This window comes from Lampris incognitus, chromosome 6, assembly GCF_029633865.1.
Source record: "Lampris incognitus isolate fLamInc1 chromosome 6, fLamInc1.hap2, whole genome shotgun sequence".
Lineage (NCBI taxonomy): Eukaryota > Metazoa > Chordata > Actinopteri > Lampriformes > Lampridae > Lampris > Lampris incognitus.
The window spans coordinates 21,895,355-21,919,637 of NC_079216.1; the positions used below are offsets into that span (position 1 = coordinate 21,895,355).

Sequence of the window (24,283 nt, forward strand, 5' to 3'; positions counted from 1 at the left end):
CAAAGTGCTGCTGCATCTTAGTGTTAAATGATGCTTACATGTTCCTGCCAATTCATTGTAACAATCTTGGATTATGTGTTTGGAATTCTTATCAATGCACATTAGGTATTGTTTATACTGGGTAATATTTAATTTCCTATTTTGTCTCCAGTGATGAACTGTACTCACACTATCCTGCATATAGCTGGATAGTGTGAGTACAGTTCATCATGGATATTTATAATAGCTAAAATAGCACCAGTCAGCCAAAACATTAAAACCACCTGCCTGTAGGTCCCGCTCGTGCCACCAAAACAGCTCGGACCTGTCAAGGCTTGGACTCCACAAGACCTCTGAAGGTGTCCTCTGGTATCTGGCACCAAGACGTTAGCAACAGATCCTTTAAGTCCCGTAAGTTGCGAGGTGGGGCCTCCATGGATCAGACTGGTTTTTCCAGAACATCCCACAGATGCTTGATTGGATTGAGATCTGGGGAGTTTGGAGACCAAGAACTTGAACTCTTTGTCATGATCCTCAAACCATTCCTGAACAATTTTTGCAGTGTGGCAGGGCGCATTATCCTACTGAAAAAGGCCACTGCCATCAGGGAATACTGTTGCCACGAAGGGGTGTACTTGGTCTGCAACGATGTTTAGGCAGGTGGTATGTGTCAAAGTAACATACACATGAATGCCAGGACCCAAGGTTTCCCAGCAGAACATTGCCCAGAGCATCACACTGCCTCCGCCGGCTTACCCTCTTACCATAGTGCATCCTGGTGCCATCTCTTCCCCACGTAAATGATGCACACACACTTGGCTGTCCACATGATGTAGGAAAAAATGTGATTCATCAGACCAAGTCACCTTCTTCCATTGCTCCATGGTGCAGTTCTGATGCTCACATACCCATTATAGACACTTTCGGTGGTGGACAGGTGGACATCATTGACACTCTGACTGGTCTGTGGCCACAAAGCCCCATACACAGCAAGCTGTGATGCACTGTGTGTTCTGACACCTGTCTATCATAGCCAGCATTAACTTTTTCAGCAATTTGAGCTGCAGTAGCTCTAATGTGGGATTGGACCAGATGGGCCTTCACTCCCCACACCCATCAATGATCCTTGGGTGCCCATTACCCTGTCGCTGGTTCACTGATTGTCCTTCCTTGGACCACTTTTGGTAGGTACTGACCACTGCATACCGGGAACACCCCACAAGACCTGCCATTTTGGGGATGCTCTGACCCAGTCGTCTAGCCATCACAATTTGGCCCTTGTCAAAGTCTCTCAGATCCTTACGCTTGCCCATTTTTTCTGCTTCCAACACATCAACTTCAATAACTGACTGTTCACTTGCTGCCTAATATACCCCACCCCTTGACAGGTGCCATTGTAATGAGATAGTCAACGTCATTCACTTACCTGTCAGTGGTTTTAATGTTTTGGCTGATTGGTGTATCGTTATCTCAGTTAGTGACTGTGCTGTGAAATTATTCTGTCGTAGGTTCAAATGTTGTTGACATTTTGCTCTAGGTGCTCATAGCATATAAGTAATTGTATTTTTAACGTGGGAAAACTATAGTTAAGAATATTGCTTTAATCTCTGTGAAATGTATGTAAGGCTCTATGTCAATGACGCCAACCAGCCAGTAAACAGTGAGGTTTGTTCTCTTTTTGTTCCTCACAAGTCTCAGGTGAATTGCTGACAAAGAGCACAAGTCCAGGAACAAATGGATGTGGATCTTGACTGTTCTAGATTATATCTTTTGAGGAAAGAGTAGATTAGTTAATGAATAGTTAGGCTTCTTGTTAACTACTGCTGTGTTGTGTTGCAGGTTCAAGAGAACCGGATGAGAACAGTGAGGTATATTCATCTAAATCAAACCCCAACCTGCTGACCCAGCCCAGAAAGAGGATACCCAAGGTATACCCAAATAAAACCAAACACATCTTTAATCACTTACATTTGCTTATTCTCTTAGTATTTTTCCTCTTCGGCCTGTTATCCTGGCTGTTTTCCCAAGAGAAAAAAAAAAGATATTTGCTTAGCTGTCCAAGGCCTGACACTGACGCTGGCACATTATCTACAGACTCAGAAGTCTTGATTAGATAAGCCAAAGCTAATGGAGTGATGAAGACGCCTCTTTGTGCTAAACATGTTATCTAATCATTAACCATATCCAACAGTTAAGGAGGTGAATTAAATTAGTTATTAAGTTTCTGGCCATTTGAACACTGTATTGTATGACTATCTCTGTATCTCCACCAAGTTAGTCTTCTGGGTGGATCTTTTTGGCTTTTCAAAGGTCTGAGTAAATTATCTGGTTCAGATCAGCCCTGTGAGGTTAGATGTAAATACACATATTTATACAAGTCCTATTGTCATCTTTGGCACAGGATGACAAAAAGCTGGAAGACATCGATTCAGCCAACAAGAGACGGCGGAAGAGCGCTCACTACCTCGCAGAGGTTGGACTGTGATGTAGAAGCTGTCATGAATCATGGTGTAGAGCTGGAAGCTGCAGAAGAAGTTGCTTCCCAGTTCTTATGTTGATTTCAATCCAAACCAATTCTCCAAATGTCTCAAAGAACCAAAGGGACCAGATCTGTTACAATTTTAGATGCACGCACACACACTCTTATGCTTGACCCTGTCTGCTCCTCTTCCTCCCTCTATGTACCGGCCATGGCAGCAGTTGTCCTGTCGGAGTGTGCCCCCTACAGGCGAGGCAGGAGAGCTACGGGAGAACAAGGTCCGCTCTATGGCAACTCAGCTGTTGGCCAAATTTGAGGAAAATTCCTCAACAGCAGTGATGCACAACAAGGTGAGAGATAGGCAGGTGGTATCCTGTCAGAATAAAAAGTGATCAAGTTGACAAATTGGGGGATACACCAAAACAGCGTGGATATGTTTGAGCATGTGCTATGTTGAGATTTCACATGCTGTGAAATATGTACACTACCGTTCAAAAGTTTGGGGTCACATTGAAATGTCCATATTTTTGAAGGAAAAGCACTGTACTTTTCAATGAAGATAACTTTAAACTAGTCTTAACTTTAAAGAAATACACTCTATACATTGCTAATGTGGTAAATGACTATTCTAGCTGCAAATGTCTGGTTTTTGGTGCAATATCTACATAGGTGTATAGAGGCCCATTTCAAGCAACTATCACTCCAGTGTTCTAATGGTACAATGTGTTTGCTCATTGGCTCAGAAGGCTAATTGATGATTAGAAAACCCTTGTGCAATCATGTTCACACATCTGAAAACAGTTTAGCTCGTTACAGAAGCTACAAAACTGACCTTCCTTTGAGCAGATTGAGTTTCTGGAGCATCACATTTGTGGGGTCAATTAAACGCTCAAAATGGCCAGAAAAAGAGAACTTTCATCTGAAACTCGACAGTCTATTCTTGTTCTTAGAAATGAAGGCTATTCCATGCGAGAAATTGCTAAGAAATTGAAGATTTCCTACACCGGTGTGTACTACTCCCTTCAGAGGACAGCACAAACAGGCTCTAACTAGAGTAGAAAAAGAAGTGGGAGGCCGCGTTGCACAACTGAGCAAGAAGATAAGTACATTAGAGTCTCTAGTTTGAGAAACAGACGCCTCACAGGTCCCCAACTGGCATCTTCATTAAATAGTACCCGCAAAACACCAGTGTCAACATCTACAGTGAAGAGGCGGCTGCGGGATTCTGGGCTTCAGGGCAGAGTGGCAAAGAAAAAGCCATATCTGAGACTGACCAATAAAAGAAAAAGATTAAGATGGGCAAAAGAACACAGACATTGGACAGAGGAAGACTGGAAAAAAGTGTTGTGGACGGATGAATCCAAGTTTGAGGTGTTTGGCTCACAAAGAAGAACGTTTGTGAGACGCAGAACAAATGAAAAGATGCTGGAAGAATGCCTGACGCCATCTGTTAAGCATGGTGGAGGTAATGTGATGGTCTGGGGTTGCTTTGGTGCTGGTAAGGTGGGAGATTTGTACAGGGTAAAAGGGATTCTGAATAAGGAAGGCTATCACTCCATTTTGCAACGCCATGCCATACCCAGTGGACAGCGCTTGATTGGAGCCAATTTCATCCTACAACAGGACAATGACCCTAAACACACCTCCAAATTGTGCAAGAACTATTTAGAGCAGAAGCAGGCAGCTGGTATTCTATCGGTAATGGAGTGGCCAGCGCAGTCACCAGATCTGAACCCCATTGAGCTGTTGTGGGAGCAGCTTGACCGTATGGTACGCAAGAAGTGCCCATCCAACCAATCCAACTTGTGGGAGCTGCTTCTGGAAGCGTGGGGTGCAATTTCTCCAGATTACCTCAACAAATTAACAGCTAGAATGCCAAAGGTCTGCAATGCTGTAATTGCTGCAAATGGAGGATTCTTTGATGAAAGCAAAGTTTGATGTAAAAAAAATCTTATTTCAAATACAAATAATTATTTCTAACCTTGTCAATGTCTTGACTCTATTTTCTATTCATTTCACAACATATGGTGGTGAATAAGTGTGACTTTTCATGGAAAACACAAAATTGTTTGGGTGACCCCAAACTTTTGAACGGTAGTGTATGTACGTAGGTCAGGAAATTTTACCTGACTAGTGGATGAGTTTAAATTTATGCTGCAATTCATTTTAATGCGAAGAACAGCCAGCTGTCTCCTTTCATATCCTCTGTGTATTTAAGAGTCTACCCAGCGGCCGGTTTAATCTTTTAATTATGCATCAGTTGTGTGTGTGCGTGTGTTAGAGTACTCATGTCGGAGGCTATGTTCCCTTCACTTTACATCTACATAAATGAATCTAAACATCCTTTACACCAGAATGACCGAGATTTCACTCCTACCTAAAACGACCATGGGCGGTCAAAATTACGGCCGGTTGTTAAACTCTATATTCTGTCAAGATAAATGCGCAATTGAGATATTAATGCATTGCATATGTTAGTATGTCTGTTAAGAAACGACTGACACCAAAATTAACATTTTAACAACTTTAATTCTATTTTTCAAACAATTTGAAATGGCTGCTGTCCAACACCTGTAAATACTGCAACGCCTCGGTGATAGTCATGGTGCGTCTGTAACGGCGGCTGTACCCAGACATGTTGGCAACAATACCTGAAAACCAAAACGGAAAACACATATTGCTAATCTAACAAACGTAACAAGGCCTATAAAACGTGAAATGTAAAAAAGAACTGAATGTTGTGAAGGAAATGACCCGTACAACACACATCATAAATAGTGACGTGACGTGCAAATAACGAGCGGTCATTTTGACCACTCATGGTGGTTTTAAGTAGATCTTATCATAACATTTTTTTGTGCAATTGATCTAAAACTAATTGCAAATATGTGGTATTTTAGAAGCATTCAGGGAGCGGTAGGGCGGTATCTTATATTTTAGCAAAGTTGTTAAACTTTGAAAATCCAAGAGTCAAAATGACCTCCTTCGTCATTCTGGTGTTTAGGAAAGAATTTAAATTTTTATTCACTACTCAGAATTCAACTTAGATATCTAAATAAATATCTGGTATTTTTTATCCACAACAAGTGATGCATATCCTGCTCAGTCGAAGCAAAGAATCGTTCAAATAGTGTTTGTTTTCACATCAGCCAGGACTGAATGATGGGTTATTGATGAGCACATGGACTGCTGTCCGTTGATTACATCCTGTTACAGATGGTAATTGGATAAAACAGTCCTGTAGTGACTAGGCTACACGTGTGCATTCAAGGCATGGTGTTCAATCACATTACGGCAGAAATTAGATTAGGTTGTTTCCTCTGAAATTCTTTCATAACAGTTGTGGTTGCTGGTAATATTGGACTTGGTTCTAGTTTCTCGGAGCGTGTAGATGTTCTTAGTAAATCAGATGTCTGTAATCGTGAACATAGAAATGATAGGCATGGATGACACGCACAAATGAGCAGACTCTCCACCCACTGTCCCAACCCTGTTCGTCGTCTTTCTCTTTGCCAGTCGGTTGGTTGTCCTTTACTGCTACTTCTGTGACTGCTGAACTTACTGCTGACCTTCTGTATCCTACTACTGGCTGTTTTTGCTTTTACTGTTTTTCCCTTCTTTACTGCTGCTGGTACAATTGAAGCTTTAACAGCAGGCTATTCTTACTATTCTGGCTCCAGTTTGCTCTGTCTACATTTTTCTGTCATTTTCAACAATTCCATTCCTCTCCTTTCCTCCTTGTATCAGTCTTATGGGGACCCTTCAGATCCATCCCGTTTTTCTCCACCATCTCCTGACCTCACCCCTCCTCCTTCCCCCTTCCCAGAGGGGGAGGAGGAGGAGGAAGAAGAGGAGGAGAGAGAGAACCCACGCTTTGCTAAGCCTAAAGTGCTCCCACCTCCTCCACCTCCGCCTCGCCCCAAGTGGCAGGTATGCTCCTCCCATGTGACGCTAAGCTTCATACCATTCATCTGCATTATCAGAGGATATAGTCAAAGTAAACGGGACAAATGGCCATGTTGTTCATGTTGAAGCTGCGGTAGGCAACTTTGCAGAGGTGAGCAAATTTGACAGAACAGCACCCCAAACAAATCCACTACACCCTCCCTCTGCTTCCTTCTTCCCTCTTGTAACCCCTCCCCCCAAACCAGGGTCATGTGTGTGCATGAGTTTGCCCATTGTGACTGGCAAAATTCATATTGTTGCTGATAATCAATGCATGTAAAAAAATATTTTCATTGAATTTCATAGTTACACTTTATACGTCTTGTTGAAACACTGTTTTACTTAAAGGTGAAGTATTTATAAAGGTCACTATTTCCAAAGCACCAGCGTGGTGTGTGTGACAACCTCTATCCATATGCAATAAATTGTAAAATGTGTATCAGGTGTTAATCTTTGCATGTAAAACTTTTTTTTCAGTGAATCTCTTAGTTACTGCAAGATTGATGTCATAAAGCAGCAGCGTAACAAGTCAGCACTGGGCCCCAATTCAAAATAGTCAAAAGCGGGCCCCGGCCTGCCCATCACAATCAGACACAACACATCATGTCAGTAGCAAATGAAAGAAGTGAAAGCATACAGCTTTAAAATGACCAACAACAGCAGAATGCACTGTGCAGTTGACTCCTGAATGAAATGATTCCTAGGAGACCAACATGCTGCAGAAGAGGAGTCATGACAGCAAGGCCAAGATAGTCATAGCCTACTTAACAACATCTGGTGTCGGAGCACCGTAACAGATGAAAACACAATTGGTGACGGCGCACCTGCACATTGACATTATTATTCATGTCTGCACGTAAGCCTTATAAACACAAAACTCAAGCGTGTAGTTGATTATTAGTCAAATAAATAAGTTGTACTTACATCATAGGCACACTCTTCGGTCTTTTTGCTGTGTGAAGTCGTCTATTGTACTGCGTATGTCTTTATGCATGCTCAATAATCCAGGTAAGGAAATTACAGAAAGTTGAATGAGTTCATCTGGGGACAACGTTTATTGAGAGATCATCAGTGGTCACTCGGGGTCAAGTATGACCGTCCTCCCTCTGGGTCCTCAGGCGGGTGTAGAGACTGATCCTGGAACCGCATAATGGGAGGACACCTGCACGTGACAGCTTTTTACGTGGAGAGGCTGATGTGCCTGCAGCCACCACACCGTCCTTGGCAGGGGGTGGCCAGAGTCCAATGGCACGGAGAACCAAGACGATTGGGGACCACCCTCTGTTGCAGCCTTCATCTGCCTTCACTGCTGTTGTGACCTGGAGACACCTTCCACCAGTTCCACTATTGAGGACTTTGTTGGATCGCGCTGTGTCTGGAACCTCCCCCTTGACCTATCTGCCTTGGGTGACCCTACCAGGAGCCAAGCTCCAGACGGGGTAGTTCTTGGGATCATTGGTGCATGCAAGCTTCTCTACCGCGACAAGGTGGTGATCCAGGAGAACTATTGAGAGATGAATAAACGTCTCTCAATAAACAATATGTCCAGATGAACTGATTAAACTTTCTGTGATTCTACTGCATAGTACGCATGTCCATAATTACGCACGGGCAAACTTTGCACATTTTTGAGCATACAGTATACCATAGACTCTGTGCTTTAGAACTTTGATAATGATAGTGGCGAGATAAAGAGGGGTCTGTGCGCGCAGGCCCTACACTGTTGTGGGCCCCAATTTAGCAGCATTACCTGCATATTTGGCATTTTCGCCACTGTTGTGAAGCACTTTTGTACTTAGTTAAAGGTGAACTATTTATTGAGATGAATGCTATTCAGTCTATCCACTTCTACAAGGTCCATAGTGATTACAAGGAAACCAACAGAGGCTGTGTACACAAATGATTGACAGATTGTAGGACCACCCTGTGAGAGCTGCCCTGGTTGGTTGAGGGCTACCGGGAGGGGTGACACTTCAACCAATCAGGGGTGCTCCGGTGAGATCTGCAGGCTCAATTTTCTGACACACCATGTGAATTATTCATAACTGTAAGATATGATATTTTACACAAATAACACTGAAAGAAAGTTGCCTACCTCAGCTTTAAATCCTGTTGGATCAGTTATACAACTACTGTTGTTCCAGTCCTCATTTTTATCAAGGTGTCATTGGCCAGATAGATGAAATACTGTAATGTGTCTATGTTTTCCTTATTTTCTCCTTTTTCCTGACTGACCTGCACTGTTTTTCTGTCTTTTCCTTTTCTGTCTTCTTCTACCCTATTCTTCTTGTCTTGTCTTTTCCTCCTTGGTCACTCCTCCATCCATCCCTGTTTTTCTTCTCTCTCCGTATTCTCAGCCGTCAGTCTACCTTCGCCTGCTAGAGAATCCTGCTTCTGTGGCTCAGCCTATAAGCCCCCTGTATTCTTCTCAGAGCCCCTCCCCTCTAAACAGTTTCAGTCAGTCCCATCCTCCCTCCCCATCACGCTCCATGAGCCTGAGGAGCCCGAGCCGCTCTCCAAGTCCTAATGTGGCTGATCATGGCTCAGGATGCCCCTCGCCTCAACCCCCCACCAGTCCTTTCTCTGAGAAACAGGCAGAAACCATAAACCAGGTAAACTGGTGGACTCTGTGTTTGTCTATTTGTCTGTTCATCTGCTGCTGCTGTCTGTCTGGGGTTTCTCCACATTTCTCCCTGAAAAAAAAAAGAAAGAAAAAAGCTGAACTACTGTTATAGATGACCCTACACACACCAAAAACTCTGGACCAACTTGTCCGCTGTTTTTGTTAATACCTCCTTATGAAGAAAAAAAAAAGTATTGTTGTTTTGAAAGTTTTTGATTTTCACTGAACACGTTACTGTTGAAAGCTGGAGTCTACCAGGTATCGGACTTGAAGGTGAAACTGGGATGAATCACACGTCGTGTGTTTGTTTTATTTCATTTGATGGTTGGTAACACAACCAATCTCATTCCAGTTCTTAACAGATATGTACATATATAAGCAGCTTGGATTTTATTATTTGGGGAGATGGATACAAAAATATCAGGGTCCTCAAATTCCTCAACACCCACAAATCTATCTGGTGCCTATGCTTGTCACAACATACACCAAACCCCTTATGTTGCCTGTTCAAATGCAGTTAATTTGCCAGAAGTCAAGTCAGTTTTATTTGTTTAGCCCAATATCACAAATTTGCCTCAAGTGGCATTACAGCAACACGACATCCTGTCCTTGGGCCCTCACATCGGATAAGGAACAACTCCCTAAAAAAAAAAAAGAAGGTAAGAATTAAAGGAACTGTAGTTTAAATCACCAAATACTAGAAGCTATTAAATTCAAATGATGAGCTGAAATAGAAATGTAGCCTCTGTTTGACTACATTTCATGGTGTGACATAGACAAAGTAAAGGACATATAGGTCATTCCTCAGTTATTTAAAAGTCATTCTGTCAAGTTAGTTTTATGTTGTCTTTATACAGGAAATAAAGGTATCTAATTACCCCACAGCACAATCATCACAAGGCACAACATCATGAAAGCAGACTAATGGTCAAATATATTCCTGGTCTTCTACTCCATTAGAGATGATTGAAAAACTACACCAATCAGCCAAAACAATGAAATCACCTGAGGCCACTGCCATCAGGGAATACCGTTACCATGAAGGATCCTGGTCTGCAACAATGTTTAGGTAGGTGGTACATGTCAAAGTAACAACCACATGAATACCAGGACCCAAGGCTTCCCAGCAGAACATTGCCCAGAGCATCACACTGCCTCCGCCGGCTTGCCTTCTTACCATAGTGCAGCCTGGTGCCATGTCTTCCCCACGTAAATGACATACACACACCTGACCATCCACATGATGTAAAAGAAAACGTGATTCATCAGACCAGGCCACCTTCTTCTATTGCTCCATGGTCCAGTTCTGATGCTCACATAACCCAGTATAGATGCTTTCGGTGATGGACTGGGGTCATCATGGACACTCTCACTGGTTTGTGGCCACGCATCCCCATACACAGCAAGCTGTGATGCACTGTGTGTTCTGACACCTGTTTATCATAGCCAGCATTAACTTTTTCAGCAATTTGAGTTACAGTAGCTCTTCTGTGGGATCGGACCAGACAGGCTAGTCTTCACTCCCAACGCCCATAAATGAGCCTTGGGCAGGCCATGACCCTTTTGCCAGTTCACTGGTTGTCCTTTCTTGGACCACTTTTGGTAGGTACTGACCACTGCATACCGGGAACATCCCATAAGACCTGCCGTTTTAGAGATGCTCTGACCCAATCATCTAGCCATCACAATTTGGCCTTCGTTAAAGTCACTCAGATGTGACTCAGAGCCTTACACTTGTGAAAAATTAAAAAAAAAGATCCTTACGCTTGCCAAGTTTTCCTGCTTCCAACACATCAACTTCAAGAACTGACTGTTCACTTGCTGTCTAATATATCCACTCCTCGACAGGTGCCATGGTGACAAGATAATCAATGTTATTCGATTACCTGTCAATGGTTTTAATGTTTTGGCTGATCAGTGCATGTGTTTTACTCTATCCATTTTGAACTTTACTTACATACTATATTTCTTATAAATTCATACAGTTCATCCTGAAATGATTGTTAGGCAAGTAGGCAATGCTCTCGTTCATATTTCTGAATATCATAGCCTACTATGCTAATTGGATTTTATTCTGAAAGGTAGCCTAGCTTCATCTCTAATATAATAAATCTCTCATCTCTATTCATTGTGGGTGCCACAGTGGCGCAGTGGTTAGCACTGTCACCTCACAGTAAGAAAGTCCTGGGTTCGAACCCCTGGGGTTGTCTAACCTTGGGGGTCATCCCAGGTCGTTCTCTGTGTGGAGTTTGCATGTTCTCCCCTGTGTCTGCGGTGGGTTTTCTCCGGGTGCTCCGGTTTCCCCCACCATCAAAAGAAACGCGCATGTTAGGCATTATACTCCTGTCTGTGCCCCTGACCGAGGCAATGGGAAAAGAGCTGGAGTTGGTCCCCGGGCGCAGCATGAAAGCAGCAGCCCACTGCTCCTAGCTACACAGATCACAGCTAGGATGGGTTCATTTGCAGTAACTGAATTCTCCCAAGGGGATTAATAAAGGAAACTTAATTTTAAGATTTTTTTTTAACCCCTGCTCAGACTCATTCTCATGGTGGCTTGCTGTCTTTTCGGGATGAAAGCCAAAAAGTGCCCACCGAGGAATTTAAAAGGATGACTATAAAGGACAGAGCCGTCACCATCGCCTCCATGTTTTCCAGCTCCAACAAAGTGTCTGTCCCTGCTGCTGTCACTCCTCTCCAGTCCCAGGTGGTTTACCACCCCAACCACTGCCACATCTGTCCCCATGCTGTCCATCTGCTCATCTGTCTGTCCGCCTGCCTCTTGACATCTGTCAGAATGTTCTTCTCTTATTTCGGACCACAGCATGTTGGCATTAACATTTCCCTATGTAGTTATTGTCTTGGACGTCTTGAATTGTATGTGTGCTCATAAGCAGCTGCACATCTACAGGCTTCTGGTGCGTTGCTGTTCATCCCATATTAACTCTGTTTAGAGCACTATGGCTATTCTGACCACTGTTGGCTTTATAAAGTGGCAGTTCAGTTGGCCTTGAGGAATGGTGTTTTGTATTACAGTGGTCATGCAGATGGCAGAAGAATTGTCATCCAAAATCTACACAACTTTTGATTCTACATTATGAAATGTGTGTCAACCATTTATTAACTGTTTGTTATCCTGTTACTTTTTATTTGCTAATAGGAGTGTTCATCCTTGGCTGCTTGTCACGTTGTTGCATTGTGTTGTTGCTGCAACCACTAGACATGATAGTGTCCTTTCGTTTGCATGTTGCGTACAAGAGCCTGCTTCTGAATAGAACTGATTCTCATGTGTTTTGACTTTTCGTTTGCCATTGAAGCAGTACCCGCTGACTCATAGCTTGCTCTCAACTCACCAACCCCTCTGCCTCATATCAACTGCATGAATAAGATTAAGAAGAGGCGTCCTGCTCTGTATTTTATGCAATCTTGCGTTTCTTTTCTTTCATAGGCAGAACTGTCTTCACGTCTCTCTCCCTCCCTCTCTCCCCCTCCTCCTTTATCTAAGAGCTCTGCCGTGCACCCGGTGATCCACCCTCTCCCCGAGCCTGCCGCCCAGGCCTGTTTCTCCTCTCACACTCTTGCAAATACAGACAAGAGTCAGAGAGTCCCGTCTCCCTCCATCTCTGACTCTGACAGTGAAAAGACAGAGAAAATCTCCTCCCTTCACCTCGCTTCTCCTCTGTGCAACAACCAAACTTCCTCTTGCAAAATCTCTTTGCCCCTCTCGGCTGTGAACTGTGAAAATGGAGACGAAAGCTCCTCTTCCCCTCCAGCCTCTCAACTGCACAAAGACAGTTGTCAAATGACAGATGGCAGTGCACAAGAGAACATTCAGGTCAGTCTCGAGTATACAGGAGAAGTTCCATGACACTACAAAGTTACTGGCTGCAGATTACTGAACATGGTCATGAGAAGATTAAAAAAAAACAAAAGGATATGAACAAACCATATGAGCACAATTTCAGGCACTTGGAAACTAACCTACCAGCCAGTTAATATACTAGCTATGCCTTCCTGTATGTTAAAGCACTTGAACATCTTGTCAATGAGTTAACCATACTTGACTGAAAATGTTCTAGAAGTGATTGCGTCCAGTAGCCATAAATCCTCTGGATGTCACGGGTGATCTTCATCAAGGGACGTTCATTGTGCTGTTCATTTGTAGTGCAGTGGGAGCAGTGCTGTAGAGAACTTGAGGAGAATCACTGGAAAGCCAGCTGTTCAATCAAAGAGTTGTCCATCTGGAGCCGCTAAGTACAGTAAAGAGGTAGTAGTCAATGCCTCCGTCTGAATGCCAATTCACACAGTATGTTTCATATTCCCTTTTCTTTACTCTGTGATTTTCATCTTTCTCTGTTTTACCCTCCATCCCTTTGTGCCTTTGCCTCCATGTATCACTCCTTTTTTACTGGTGGCAACGTTAGCGTACAGTTGGGAAAGTATCATCAGCCATAGATGCTAAAGCTCAAACCCTGGCTATCCTCTACGAAACAGACCATAGGCCCAATGCAACACTGGTAAGCTGCATGTGGATGGTGCAAAGATGTAACTAATGCTGGGCACTGACTTTTTGCTTTCTCTTCTTTTTTGTTGCCTTGCCTAAGAAGGAAAACCATATTTGGAACTGAATAATATCCATGGCTCCTATGTTTCCCTGTTCAGTTTGTAAAGTTCTTTAAGTACAGCAAATATTTCTACCACGCACCCTCACTGAGCAATTGACTATTCAGCAGAGGTGGAAAAAGTACAAAAATATTGTACTCAAGTAAAAGTACCAATACTTTGATGAAATATTACTCAAGTAGAAGTAAAAGTACTCATCTGAAAATGTACTCAAGTAAAAGTAAAAAGTAGTTCATTTGAAATGTACTTTAAGTAAAAGTTACTTAGTTACTTTCTTTGTGTGGGGTGTGAGGGTAGTAAAAATAGGACAAGGGGTCAGAAATCCATAACTATTTTGTTTTAAATTAAAGAACAAGTGTAACAAATGTAAGCGCAATAACAATAACTTCACAACAACTGAACTTCTTGTTCAGTTTAAGTAGCATCTTCAAGTTAGTTGAGCTCATCCATTTAGTGGTACAACATTAAACATGCTTACTCTCACGTTTTCTCTCTCTCACGCTCTCTCTCACATGCACACACTCTCCCTCTCTCTCCCTCTCACCCTCTCTCTCTCTCTCACACACAGGTAAAAAGTACAAAGTAATGCCCACATGATGACGCTCATAAGTGTTGCTACAAAGTCAAACTGACGTAAAGGAGCAGCAATATTCCAGAGGAGACATGCTTGTGTGTGTGTGTGTGTGTGTGTGTGTGTGTGTGTGTGTGTGTGTGTGTGTGTGTGTGTGTGTGTGTTTGTTAACCGTCAAAGAATGAGAATGTGTTAATGCCATCTCCACAGCTGCAAGAGCGCTATAGAGGGCATGTGTGTGTAAGTGCGATAACAACAAAGAATACCTACACAAATGTAAGTGTAATTACAACAACATACATGTCAACACCAACAGCAACAGCTGTTATACTGCAAATCAAGGCCGCTAGTTTTGTGACACCCTGAATCACCTGTAACCTAGTCTACAAACTTCTTGTTCAGTTTAAGCAGCTGCTGATTTTCAAAGTTAATTGAGCTCATCCATTTAGTGGTAAAAACATTAAACAGGCTTGTGCACGCCTACTTTCTCTCTCTGTCTCTCTCTCTCAGAGAGGTACAAACTACAAAGTAATGTCCACATGATGACGCTCACAAGTGTTACAAAATTAAAGGAACTAACATAAAAGAGCAGCAATATTCCAGAGAGGAATATTGCAAATCAAGGCCACTAGTTTTGTGACACCCTAAATCACCTATAACCTAGTCTACAAACTTCTTGTTCAGTTTAAGCAGCAGCTGATTTTCAAAGTTAGTTGAGCTCATCCTTGCTCGCTTTGCAGTGAACAGTAATCCAGCACAACTGAAAAGCCGCTCGCAGGCAGCTGAAGCAGGCAGGCCGGTGTTGAGTTTCAGAGAGAGTTTTTTTAAATTTGGAAAGGAGTTTAGCAGATCCATATCGTTTGGGATACAGGCTAGGTACCCTTCCAACTCCCCTGTACCTTCTGACCTTCTGGACTTTATTGAGGAGAAGAAATCATCTTCATCTGAGGAATGTTGTCCAACTTGCTCCACTTCTACCTCTGCCATCTGGTCAAGGTGTTGTCTGACATAAGCCAGACCTGTCGAGTGACAAACAACACATTTCTGACAATTAAGACTTGATTAATTTACCAAGAGTGCACCATAATGCATAATGCCTTATAGCACTGACCGCATTGTATTGAGTATAAAACAAAGTAGATCTCCAATAAACTGTTGAAAAGCAGTTTATTATAAGATGCAATCATACCTGTTTCTATGACATCAGGCCTCTCTGTCCAGGTGGTCTTGAACTTCGGTAGAAGTATTGCTGCCGCAATCAGTTCTGGGTCCATCATCATCTCACCAAAACGCTTTTGGACACCATCCTGAATGGCTTTGATGAGTGGTAGACACATCTTGGATGAGGTCTCCTGCCTTTTGAGTTTTGCTTGTAGCTGACATATCACTGGAAGAAGCCACCCTAAGTGTGTGTTGGTCTCTGACTGAAGTATGTTCAAGGCCTTTACCAGAGGTTTCATCACCGAGCAGTTATCAGTCAGGAAAGCAATTTCTGCTTGAGTCAGCCTGGCATAAATAGAATACAAACAATTGTTAGGAAATCAAGCAGGAAAAGTTAAGTTTCAAGTATGTAAACACACATTCACACTTTCATACTGTTGAAGTGCAAATTAAAACTTACGTTTTCAATTTGAATTCTTCACAAATATTCCTGATTGCCTCCTCCCCTTTCTCTTGTATGATCCGTATGATTCTCTCCACAGCCATGAATGTTGAATTCCACCGCGTTTGATTTGGTCGGATGAGCTGGAGTCGGCAATGATCTTCCACAACTTCTGCTGCCATGTATGAACGACCTGTATTGTTCCACATGGCTTGACATTTCCCAAAGGCTGCACGTGATAGTCTCTTGTATGTGTCCATCTTCTTTTCTGCTATCTCAGCATCTGTTATGGCAACTAAGTTGAGAAGATGGCATGCACACCTTTGGTGTGTAGGAAGTTGGTACTCCAGGCCATTATCTTGCTCCAGGATGCTGAATGTGTCCAGGTAGTTGGCTGTGGGCTCATCATCAATTGAATCTCTGTCCGACTCAGCATCTGATTCTGCATCCTCAGACTGGCTATGTTCTCCGAAGACACTAAAAGCTTTAACGAAGTTTGAGCCACTATCTGTTGTGGTTCTCACCACTTTGCCCCTAATTCTATACTGACAGTGTATGTCGTCAAGTGCCCCTGCAAGGACATCAAAGGTGTGGGACCCTCTTAACCAAGGCTAATTTCCCCGAGTCCACTCAAGACTACTAGCAACTAACAGCTAGCCTTTACACACTCAAGTACCAGGGGCTAGCTGTTATGCAAATTTAGCCAATGTTCTAAAGACTTAAACAGACTGCAAATATACATTACGCGTTTTGTATCTGTTTGAAGTACGATAAACATGCGGATTGTCGGCTGGAGCGAGTTCATTTGGTACTTAATGATGTGTCACGTTTGATTATGTTAGCATAGCAGCTAATTAGAATGTGCTGGCTAGCTGTGGGTTTCTTCTACTGTCAATGGTTGCAGGTGCTAGCATAAAAATGCCCACGAAATGGGGTGAGCCTGGGTTGGCTATATTAAATAAAACTACTAATGAGACAGCAGAAATACTTACCAAAACATGCTTCTGCAGATTTGAAGTGGAGTTGTTGAAAGCAGACAGGTACTTCACTGCTGGGAGGCACATCTTGCACTGCATGATGATGCTGTTACCTTTCCTACGCTTGAACAAAAAGAAATCTTCCAAATGTGGCCAAGGATTTTTTTCTGCATCTAGTTCTACAGACTTCGATGTTTCAGCTTGAGCTTCATCTATTATTTCTAGGTCCGGGTCTTCTGGACCGCTGGCCGCTGGCCGTGCCTGCTTTGTCGACCTCCATTCTAGCACTAAAAACTTCGTGCCCACTAACCTAGCTTGTCCACACGTGCCCTCTATGTTCACGCGCCAGTGCTAATCACATCATCATTTGTCACTGTTGGTTCTGGCCATTGGTTTACTGTCTATGGTGCTGGCGCGTATTTTTCCCCTGTAGGTTGAATTGTTATTTTTACTCAGTAACGGATAGGATTTATAAAGTAACTAAGTACAATACTTGAGTCAAAACGTACTCAAGTAAAATACAAAATACCGATTTTAAATTGTACTTAAAAAATACAAAATACACAAAAAAAGTATTCAATACAGTAACTTGAGTAAATGTATTTCGTTACTTTCCACCTCTGCTATTCAGAAACCCTTGAAGGAGCGGTTGAACATCATCTATGTGTGCCTAAAACAAGTTCTGCATATGTCTTGTTTTATGAGCATGTAAACATCACAAACTGGCTGGCAAGAGTGCCACAGGAACTTTGGTACCTTTAGTATGTATTGCATGAATATGCTGCACATATACCACATGGACTTTGGCATCTTGATATGTATAACAAGCCCTGAATCTTATGTCAGGGCTTTGTTAGCAGAGGACAGATGGGATCAGAAGAAAAGGGAGGTAGGGAACAGTCATAGAAGAACAAGACTGTAGCAAAGGAAGACTGGGTGCTTGCTGGGCTATCAGTGTTGGGATGGAGGTTCAAGTGAGAAGGTTGGGATTGAGTATAAATATTTTAGGCGAAATGAGAATCAACCACTTTTTTGACTGGACTAGTAAGGGGTCCAAGGGCTAAAAGTGTAGATGTAGGGCATCCGGGTTGCGTAGCAGTCTGTTCCATTGCCTGTTAACACGGGGATCTTGGCTCGAATCCCCGTATTACCTCCGGCTTGGTCAGGTGTCCCTACAGACACAATTGGCTGTGTCTGCAGGTGGAAAGCCGGATATGGGTATGTGTCCTGATAACTGCACTACCACCTCCTCTGGTCGGTTGGGGCACCTGTATGGAGCTGAAGGGGAACTGGGGGGAATAGCATGATCCTCTCACGTACTATGGCCCCCTGGCGAAACTCCTCACTGTCAGGTGAAAAGAAGCGGCTGGCAATGCCACACGTATCGAAGGAGGCATGTGGTAGTCTGCAGCCCTCCCCAGATTGGCAGAGGGGGTGAAGCAGCGACCGGGATGGCTCAGAAGAGTGGGGTAATTGGCCAAGTATGATTGGGGAGAAAAAGGGGGGGGGGTATCCACACACAAAAAAAAAGTGTAAATGTACTCTACTTTTCCTGTCTCCATGATTGAGGTCAACAGGCCTAAGCACTGAGTTGTGTATTTCAGATTTTATCTATTGTTTGTTGCTCATTCTGAGGTTGATGTTCTCTTTTTAGTTTATTCATTTTTATTTGTAGCTTTTGTTGGCTCATGATGCTTGACCAAAAATGTGACATTAATGCTTGGCCTAAAATGCTCATACATGCTACTGTGATTGATCTTGTGACAGCGTTATGAGAGTGTGATCACTTAGCAAGTGACTGAAACACCGTATGCAAAGTGCTGCCATTTGTTATCCGCCAAACACAGACTTGCATGGATTGTTCTGATGTAACGTCCCATAAAACTGGAACTTATTTTTCATTAACACAGGTCAAATTTAGATGAGCCCATCTTAAAGTGTAATAACCAGTTAACAAAGTTTATTTTGGGGGTGTCCGGGTAGTGTAGCGGTTTATTCCGTTGTCTACCAACACAGGGATCGCTGGTTTGAGTCTCCATGTTACCTCCGGCTTGATCGGGCATCCCTACAGACACAATTGGCCGTGTCTGCGGGTGGGAAGCCAGTATGTGTCCTGGTCACTGCACGAGCGCCTCCTCTGGTCGGTCGGGGTCCCTGTTCAGGGGGGAGGGGGAAAAGGGGCGAATAGCGTGATCCTCCCACGTGCTGTGTTCCCCTGGTGAAACTCCTCACTGTCGGGTGAAAAGAAGCAGCTGGCAACTCCACATGTATCGGAGGACGCATGTGGTAGTCTGCAGCCCTTCCCGGATCGGCAGAGGGGGTGGAGCAGCGACCAGGACGGCGCAGAAGAGTGGGGTAATTGGACAAGTGCAATTGGGGAGAAAAAGGGGGGGAAATCGGAAAAGAAAAAAAACAAAAACGTTTATTTCATCATATGGGACTTGTTCATAACATTTGTAACTGGTTTTCTGGTGGTAATGATATATCGAACACAATGGCAGTTTATCAATTTTGACCCAAGAAACATTGTGAATCATGTGGATAATGCAGTTTTTCATTCTAGACCAATAAACCATTTTGTTTTGTTGTGTTTTCATTGCAAAAGTAGCTCAAGTGATGACGTTGCCTAGATTTGGGAAATGTTCTACCATATTCTAGTCTGTATTCGTCTTAGCCAAGTACAGCGTTCTATCTCTTATCCTCCTATTCAAGTTAACGTCCTCTGGTCCCTTACTTTCAGTGTGTGGTGCGTAAGGACTTTCCTGCTGGACTGGGCGGTAGTGACACTTGTCACTTCTGCTCCAAGCGTGTCTATGTGATGGAGAGACTCAGCGCCGAGGGCTTCTTCTTCCACCGAGAGTGTTTCCGCTGCAACGTTTGTGGCTGCACGCTGCGTTTGGGAGGACACACCTTTGACTCACACCAGGGTACCTTTAACTTGCTCTAGCTCCATTTTTAACTGTCCTGTGGTAATTTATACTCACCGACCTTGTTGTGCCCGTTAAGTTGTATATATATACTCCAACTCTAGTTTCTGTGACTCCTTTATGTACTTGAGATGGTTTGATTAATGCCAGTCCTATCCCTTGAGATATTAAACCTGGTCTAGCCTAATCAGGACTGTGCTGTTTAACACAAATGTATGTAATGTTGAAGAATATCTGACATAATTTTTCACAGGTTTTGTTGAAGTATGCGATCCTTGAAAATTTGGTGGGGATTGTGCCTTTTTTGCTTAGTCAAGTTGACAGATGTTGTATTGTGCATTGAACTCTACCCTGAGTTTTTTTTTTTCTTTCATATTTACCTTTGCTTTCATTACAGGGAAGTTTTACTGTAAAGCGCATTATGCTCAGCTCCAATCCAGCACTCATCTGGGCAAGTTTGGCAGGAGAACGGTAGGTAAAACGGCAAAGATCACTTCTGTTGTTCAGAGATGGGGGGAGGGGGGGTTATGAGTTTTCTCATTTTAAAACTAAATTCCTTTTGACTCATTTAGGGTGACCAAAGGCGAATTACATCATTGCCACTGGATAACGGTGGTTACACGGTACCGGGCAGCCTCCAGATCCAACCCGCAGGTACCCTGGTTTCCTTGCTTAGGCAAGGCTTGAGCTGGCCAAGGCGTGCCGGCCGGGCTGTGTGTATGTGGCCGCGCCAGCTGTTGGGTTGTGTGTGTGAGTCTGTCGCAGGTGTAGGCGCACACCTGAGGAGCCGCTCAGATGACTATATGTTCCTGTATGAGCTTCTGAGCCTGGGGCTTCCTCTGCTCTGCACGATGCATGACCTGCTGGGACAGATGTACCACGAGGCCCAGGTGGCCCAGCAGCAGCAGCCCCTCAGCCTCAGGCTCACATAGACAGGGAACCCCATGGAACAGCTAACATACCTGCTGATGAATAAGTAGGTTAGGAATGGAAAAGTAAATCTGGGCCTTTGGGGCTGTCTGGGTCAGTTGGCTAAGCAGAAATTTAAACAAATTTCAGATTGCACCAAACTGTTAGCCATAATTTTGCATAATATGTAGTGGGTTGACCAAATCAAAGCTTATATGTCTTAAATCCCTGCTACCTTATTTAGTGAGCTTAAAACAAGCATGTGCTTTTTTTTTCTTTTTTAATTTTTGTTAATTCCTCATATATGGGATCATATCGGCTTATCACTTTATTACATGCAAGCTTAGAATCTATGGCTTGATATATGACTTCTCTTATTTGTTTTTATTTGAAGCAGACCTGTTGGTTGTAAACAAAGGAAGTGCCCATGGCTACTTTAGTATTACATTTAAATTATGATGAAAGTAACCATAAAGCTGTATTACTGCACTGGATTCATTTTTGGTCAGTGCCTGGAGTGAAAGTACTGCCTGACGTAGTCCAAGAAACGGACAACACAGTGCATAGCCTGACAACACAGGAGAGCTGTTTCTTCTTGCTGATAGGCACACAAAATGGGACTTTGGGTTGTAGGGTTTGAGAACCAGTGTGGATATTAAAAATAATAGCCCTTAAATAGTACAGTATTTAGATTAAATCTTTAAAAAAAAGTATGAAAGCAATTTTCTGGCATACAAGGAACTATTAATTTCAACAAGCAACCTACTTACTGTTTGCTGGTTCTCATCGCATTGTACCCTGATGAATAACCTAATTGGGCCTCCTCCGGACTGCTTCCATTGCAGCCATCCACATGCAGCCACATATAAGACTTGCCATCTAGATGCAGCAGCATATAAGACTTGTCATCTAGATGCAGCAGCATATAAGACTTGCCATCTAGATGCAGCAGCATATAAGACTTGTCATCTAGATGCAGCAGCATATAAGACTTGTCATCTAGATGCAGCAGTGTTTAAGTCTTGCCATCTACATGCAGCAGCATGTAAGACTTGTCATCTACAGCATATCAGACTTGCCATCTAGATGCAGCAGCATATAAGACTTGTCATCTAGATGCAGCAGCATATCAGACTTGTCATCTAGATGCAGCAGCAAATAAGACTTGCCATCTAGATGCAGCAGCATATAAGACTTGTCATCTAGATGCAGCAGCATATAAGACTTGTCATCTAGATGCAGCAGCATATCAGACTTGCCATCTAGATGCAGCAGCATATAAAACTTACCATCTAGATGCAGCCGCATATCAGACTTGTCATCTAGATGCAGCAGCATATAAGACTTGTCATCTAGATGCAGCAGCATATAAGACTTGCCATCTAGATGTAGTAGCAAATAAGACTTGCCATCTAGATGTAGCAGCATATAAGTCTTGCTATCTAGATGCAGCAGCATATAAGACTCACATCTCACAATACTGTCATGTGGTATTGATAATACCTTCGTCATATGAATGCATTCAGGTTTTCGAGAAGTGCAGATGGGGTCGAAATAACTATGGCTACAATTCTAAAATCTATAAAGGCCAATTTACTTTGTGATCCAGTGCAAACCCTTCCCCCATTTGAAAACCTAACAGGCTTTGAATTAAGTAAGGTAAAGTTTGTTTTAGTAATCTGCTAAGGTGCTTGATTGCAACACAAGCAGACCGGAGAATGCCCACTGTCTCTAACCTTAAAAGCCCTCTGGATTTTGTCCATTACCTTTTTCGAGACCTGAAAAAGGATCTTGCAAAGTCCACAATGCTTGCTGAGTCAAAGTGGGATGCTCAAACTGCACCTTTACTTTCCCAACGGCCTGTATGTGATGCACCAGACACCTGTGCGGTGGAAATGCCAAAACGGTATTTCTCTCCTGATTTAAATCAAGCAATATTTTTCTGTTATCAGAATGGGTCTTTTGTTATTTTTTGCTTTGTTTTTTTGTACAGTAAATGGTAGGGTTTATTTGCCAGTGTGTTTCAGTGTTTGAATGTTAATGGATAGACATAAATCACTGCTGCTATGGCCAAATTATTTTATTTTTTGCTTCTTCGTCATTGGCATTTTGGCTGAAATGCTCAAAATAAGTCCAAAATGAAAGTGAAAACATATGCCTATATTATTTTTGTCCAAATATTACGATTAATTTCAGTCTTTATCAAAACTTGAAGATGTGCCAATATTCTTGCCTTCTGTAGTGATAATGCGTAAGTCAGGTGTGAAGTCACGGCCGATGACTTTGGTCTAATTAGGACATATTAGGAGCTATTACGATATTAGGGGACGATAACATCTTACGTTCACTGCCAGTGTCACTTACTTTCCTTTATTTTGAAACTTTGAGTTTCACCACATATTTTTTTTTAATTTGTTTATTGGGTTTTGCAAATTTTTTTTAACATGCCACAAACAAACAATCACACATATGCATCCCCTCCCTCCTGTCCCCAGGGCAGAGATAAACAGGAAAAAAAGAAGGGGGGTGGTGGCCTTAAAAAGACCATCACGCACAAAAGAGGTAGAGGCAAAGGTCGGAGTACAAAAGCAAAACACATTTTTGATATTTGTTGATTCCTTGTGATGTACTCTTAGTGTAGCCTACAACTCCTTTTCCCTTGTCATTCTAAGCAATGTACATGTTTTGTGTTTTCCCTTCATTTTTTCCTTCATTCTCTCTCTTTTCCATTTGTTCCTTTTATCCATTCACTTCATTTACGTTCAGTCTGTTTTCAAGTTTCCAGCGCTGCACCGTCTGACTGGCTGGCCAGGCCTGCAGGAAGGTGACAGTGGGCTTTGCTCAGTAGGAGCTGGTCATGTTGCTTTTGCATTGGCTGCCTCACAGATCCACGAGCCTCCGTCTAACTCCGGACTAGCCGGCCACACATCTGGCATGTGTCCCGCATCTGGCACGTTTTTGTTTTCTTAAACAGTCAACTTTACTTGACTTGTCTCCCAAAGTGGAGTGGTCTGGTGATGTCTCAGTATCTTCTATGCCCCCCACCCCCTCCCATTAACAGCTATGCCGGGTGTGCCATCCCTAACCTACCTAACAACATAGAGCAACCGTAGAGCGCTCAGACAAAATCATCAACCATAGTCGTCCCCCTGTTGTTCTCAGGCCCATCTGACCATTCCATATGTGTCCACATGTCTGTGGTCTGTCTGTGGTCCGTCTGTGGTTCCATGTGTTTCAGAAGGAGGCCTGCCCCCCCCAGAGCCCCTCTGCACATCCCTGTCATGCACTTCTTCTTAGACTTTGCTCAGGACATCGTCACTCCTCCTTTTCGCTGTTGCTTTTTTTGCACACCGCCAAGAGCATTTCTATTTGGCTGTACTGTACATTTTTTTAGTTGTGTTTATTATAAAAAGGAAGTCTCTAAGTCACCTGCTTACATTGTTTTTTTCCACAGTGAAATAAACTGTCAAATTGCTTAATGTTAGACATTTAAAAAGATGTAAGTCGACAAAAATAAACCGATTTTGATTACATAATTTGCTTGCGTCCTCATTTGTTACACCTTAGCTGAATTTTTGAGTCCTTTTAGCTGCTCATGGCAGTTTGAAAACTGTTTGTTTGCTGCCATAAAACACATTTGAATAACTGTA

At 42.9% G+C, this 24,283-nt stretch overlaps 1 protein-coding gene across 1 annotated transcript in view; it reads left to right on the top strand.

Annotated features, from left to right (window-relative positions):
- mical2b (microtubule associated monooxygenase, calponin and LIM domain containing 2b) overlaps window positions 1-24,283 on the top strand; it is a 141,732-nt gene that overhangs the window by 102,915 nt on the left and 14,534 nt on the right. Inside the window, exons 15-26 of the mRNA XM_056282368.1 lie at window positions 1,819-1,907; window positions 2,381-2,452; window positions 2,680-2,816; window positions 6,241-6,388; window positions 8,761-9,015; window positions 11,563-11,730; window positions 12,529-12,858; window positions 13,189-13,290; window positions 13,448-13,540; window positions 19,538-19,724; window positions 20,122-20,195; window positions 20,297-20,378. Of these exons, the coding sequence (XP_056138343.1) occupies window positions 1,819-1,907; window positions 2,381-2,452; window positions 2,680-2,816; window positions 6,241-6,388; window positions 8,761-9,015; window positions 11,563-11,730; window positions 12,529-12,858; window positions 13,189-13,290; window positions 13,448-13,540; window positions 19,538-19,724; window positions 20,122-20,195; window positions 20,297-20,378 (1,737 nt within the window). The remainder of the gene's footprint in view (window positions 1-1,818; window positions 1,908-2,380; window positions 2,453-2,679; window positions 2,817-6,240; window positions 6,389-8,760; window positions 9,016-11,562; window positions 11,731-12,528; window positions 12,859-13,188; window positions 13,291-13,447; window positions 13,541-19,537; window positions 19,725-20,121; window positions 20,196-20,296; window positions 20,379-24,283) is intronic.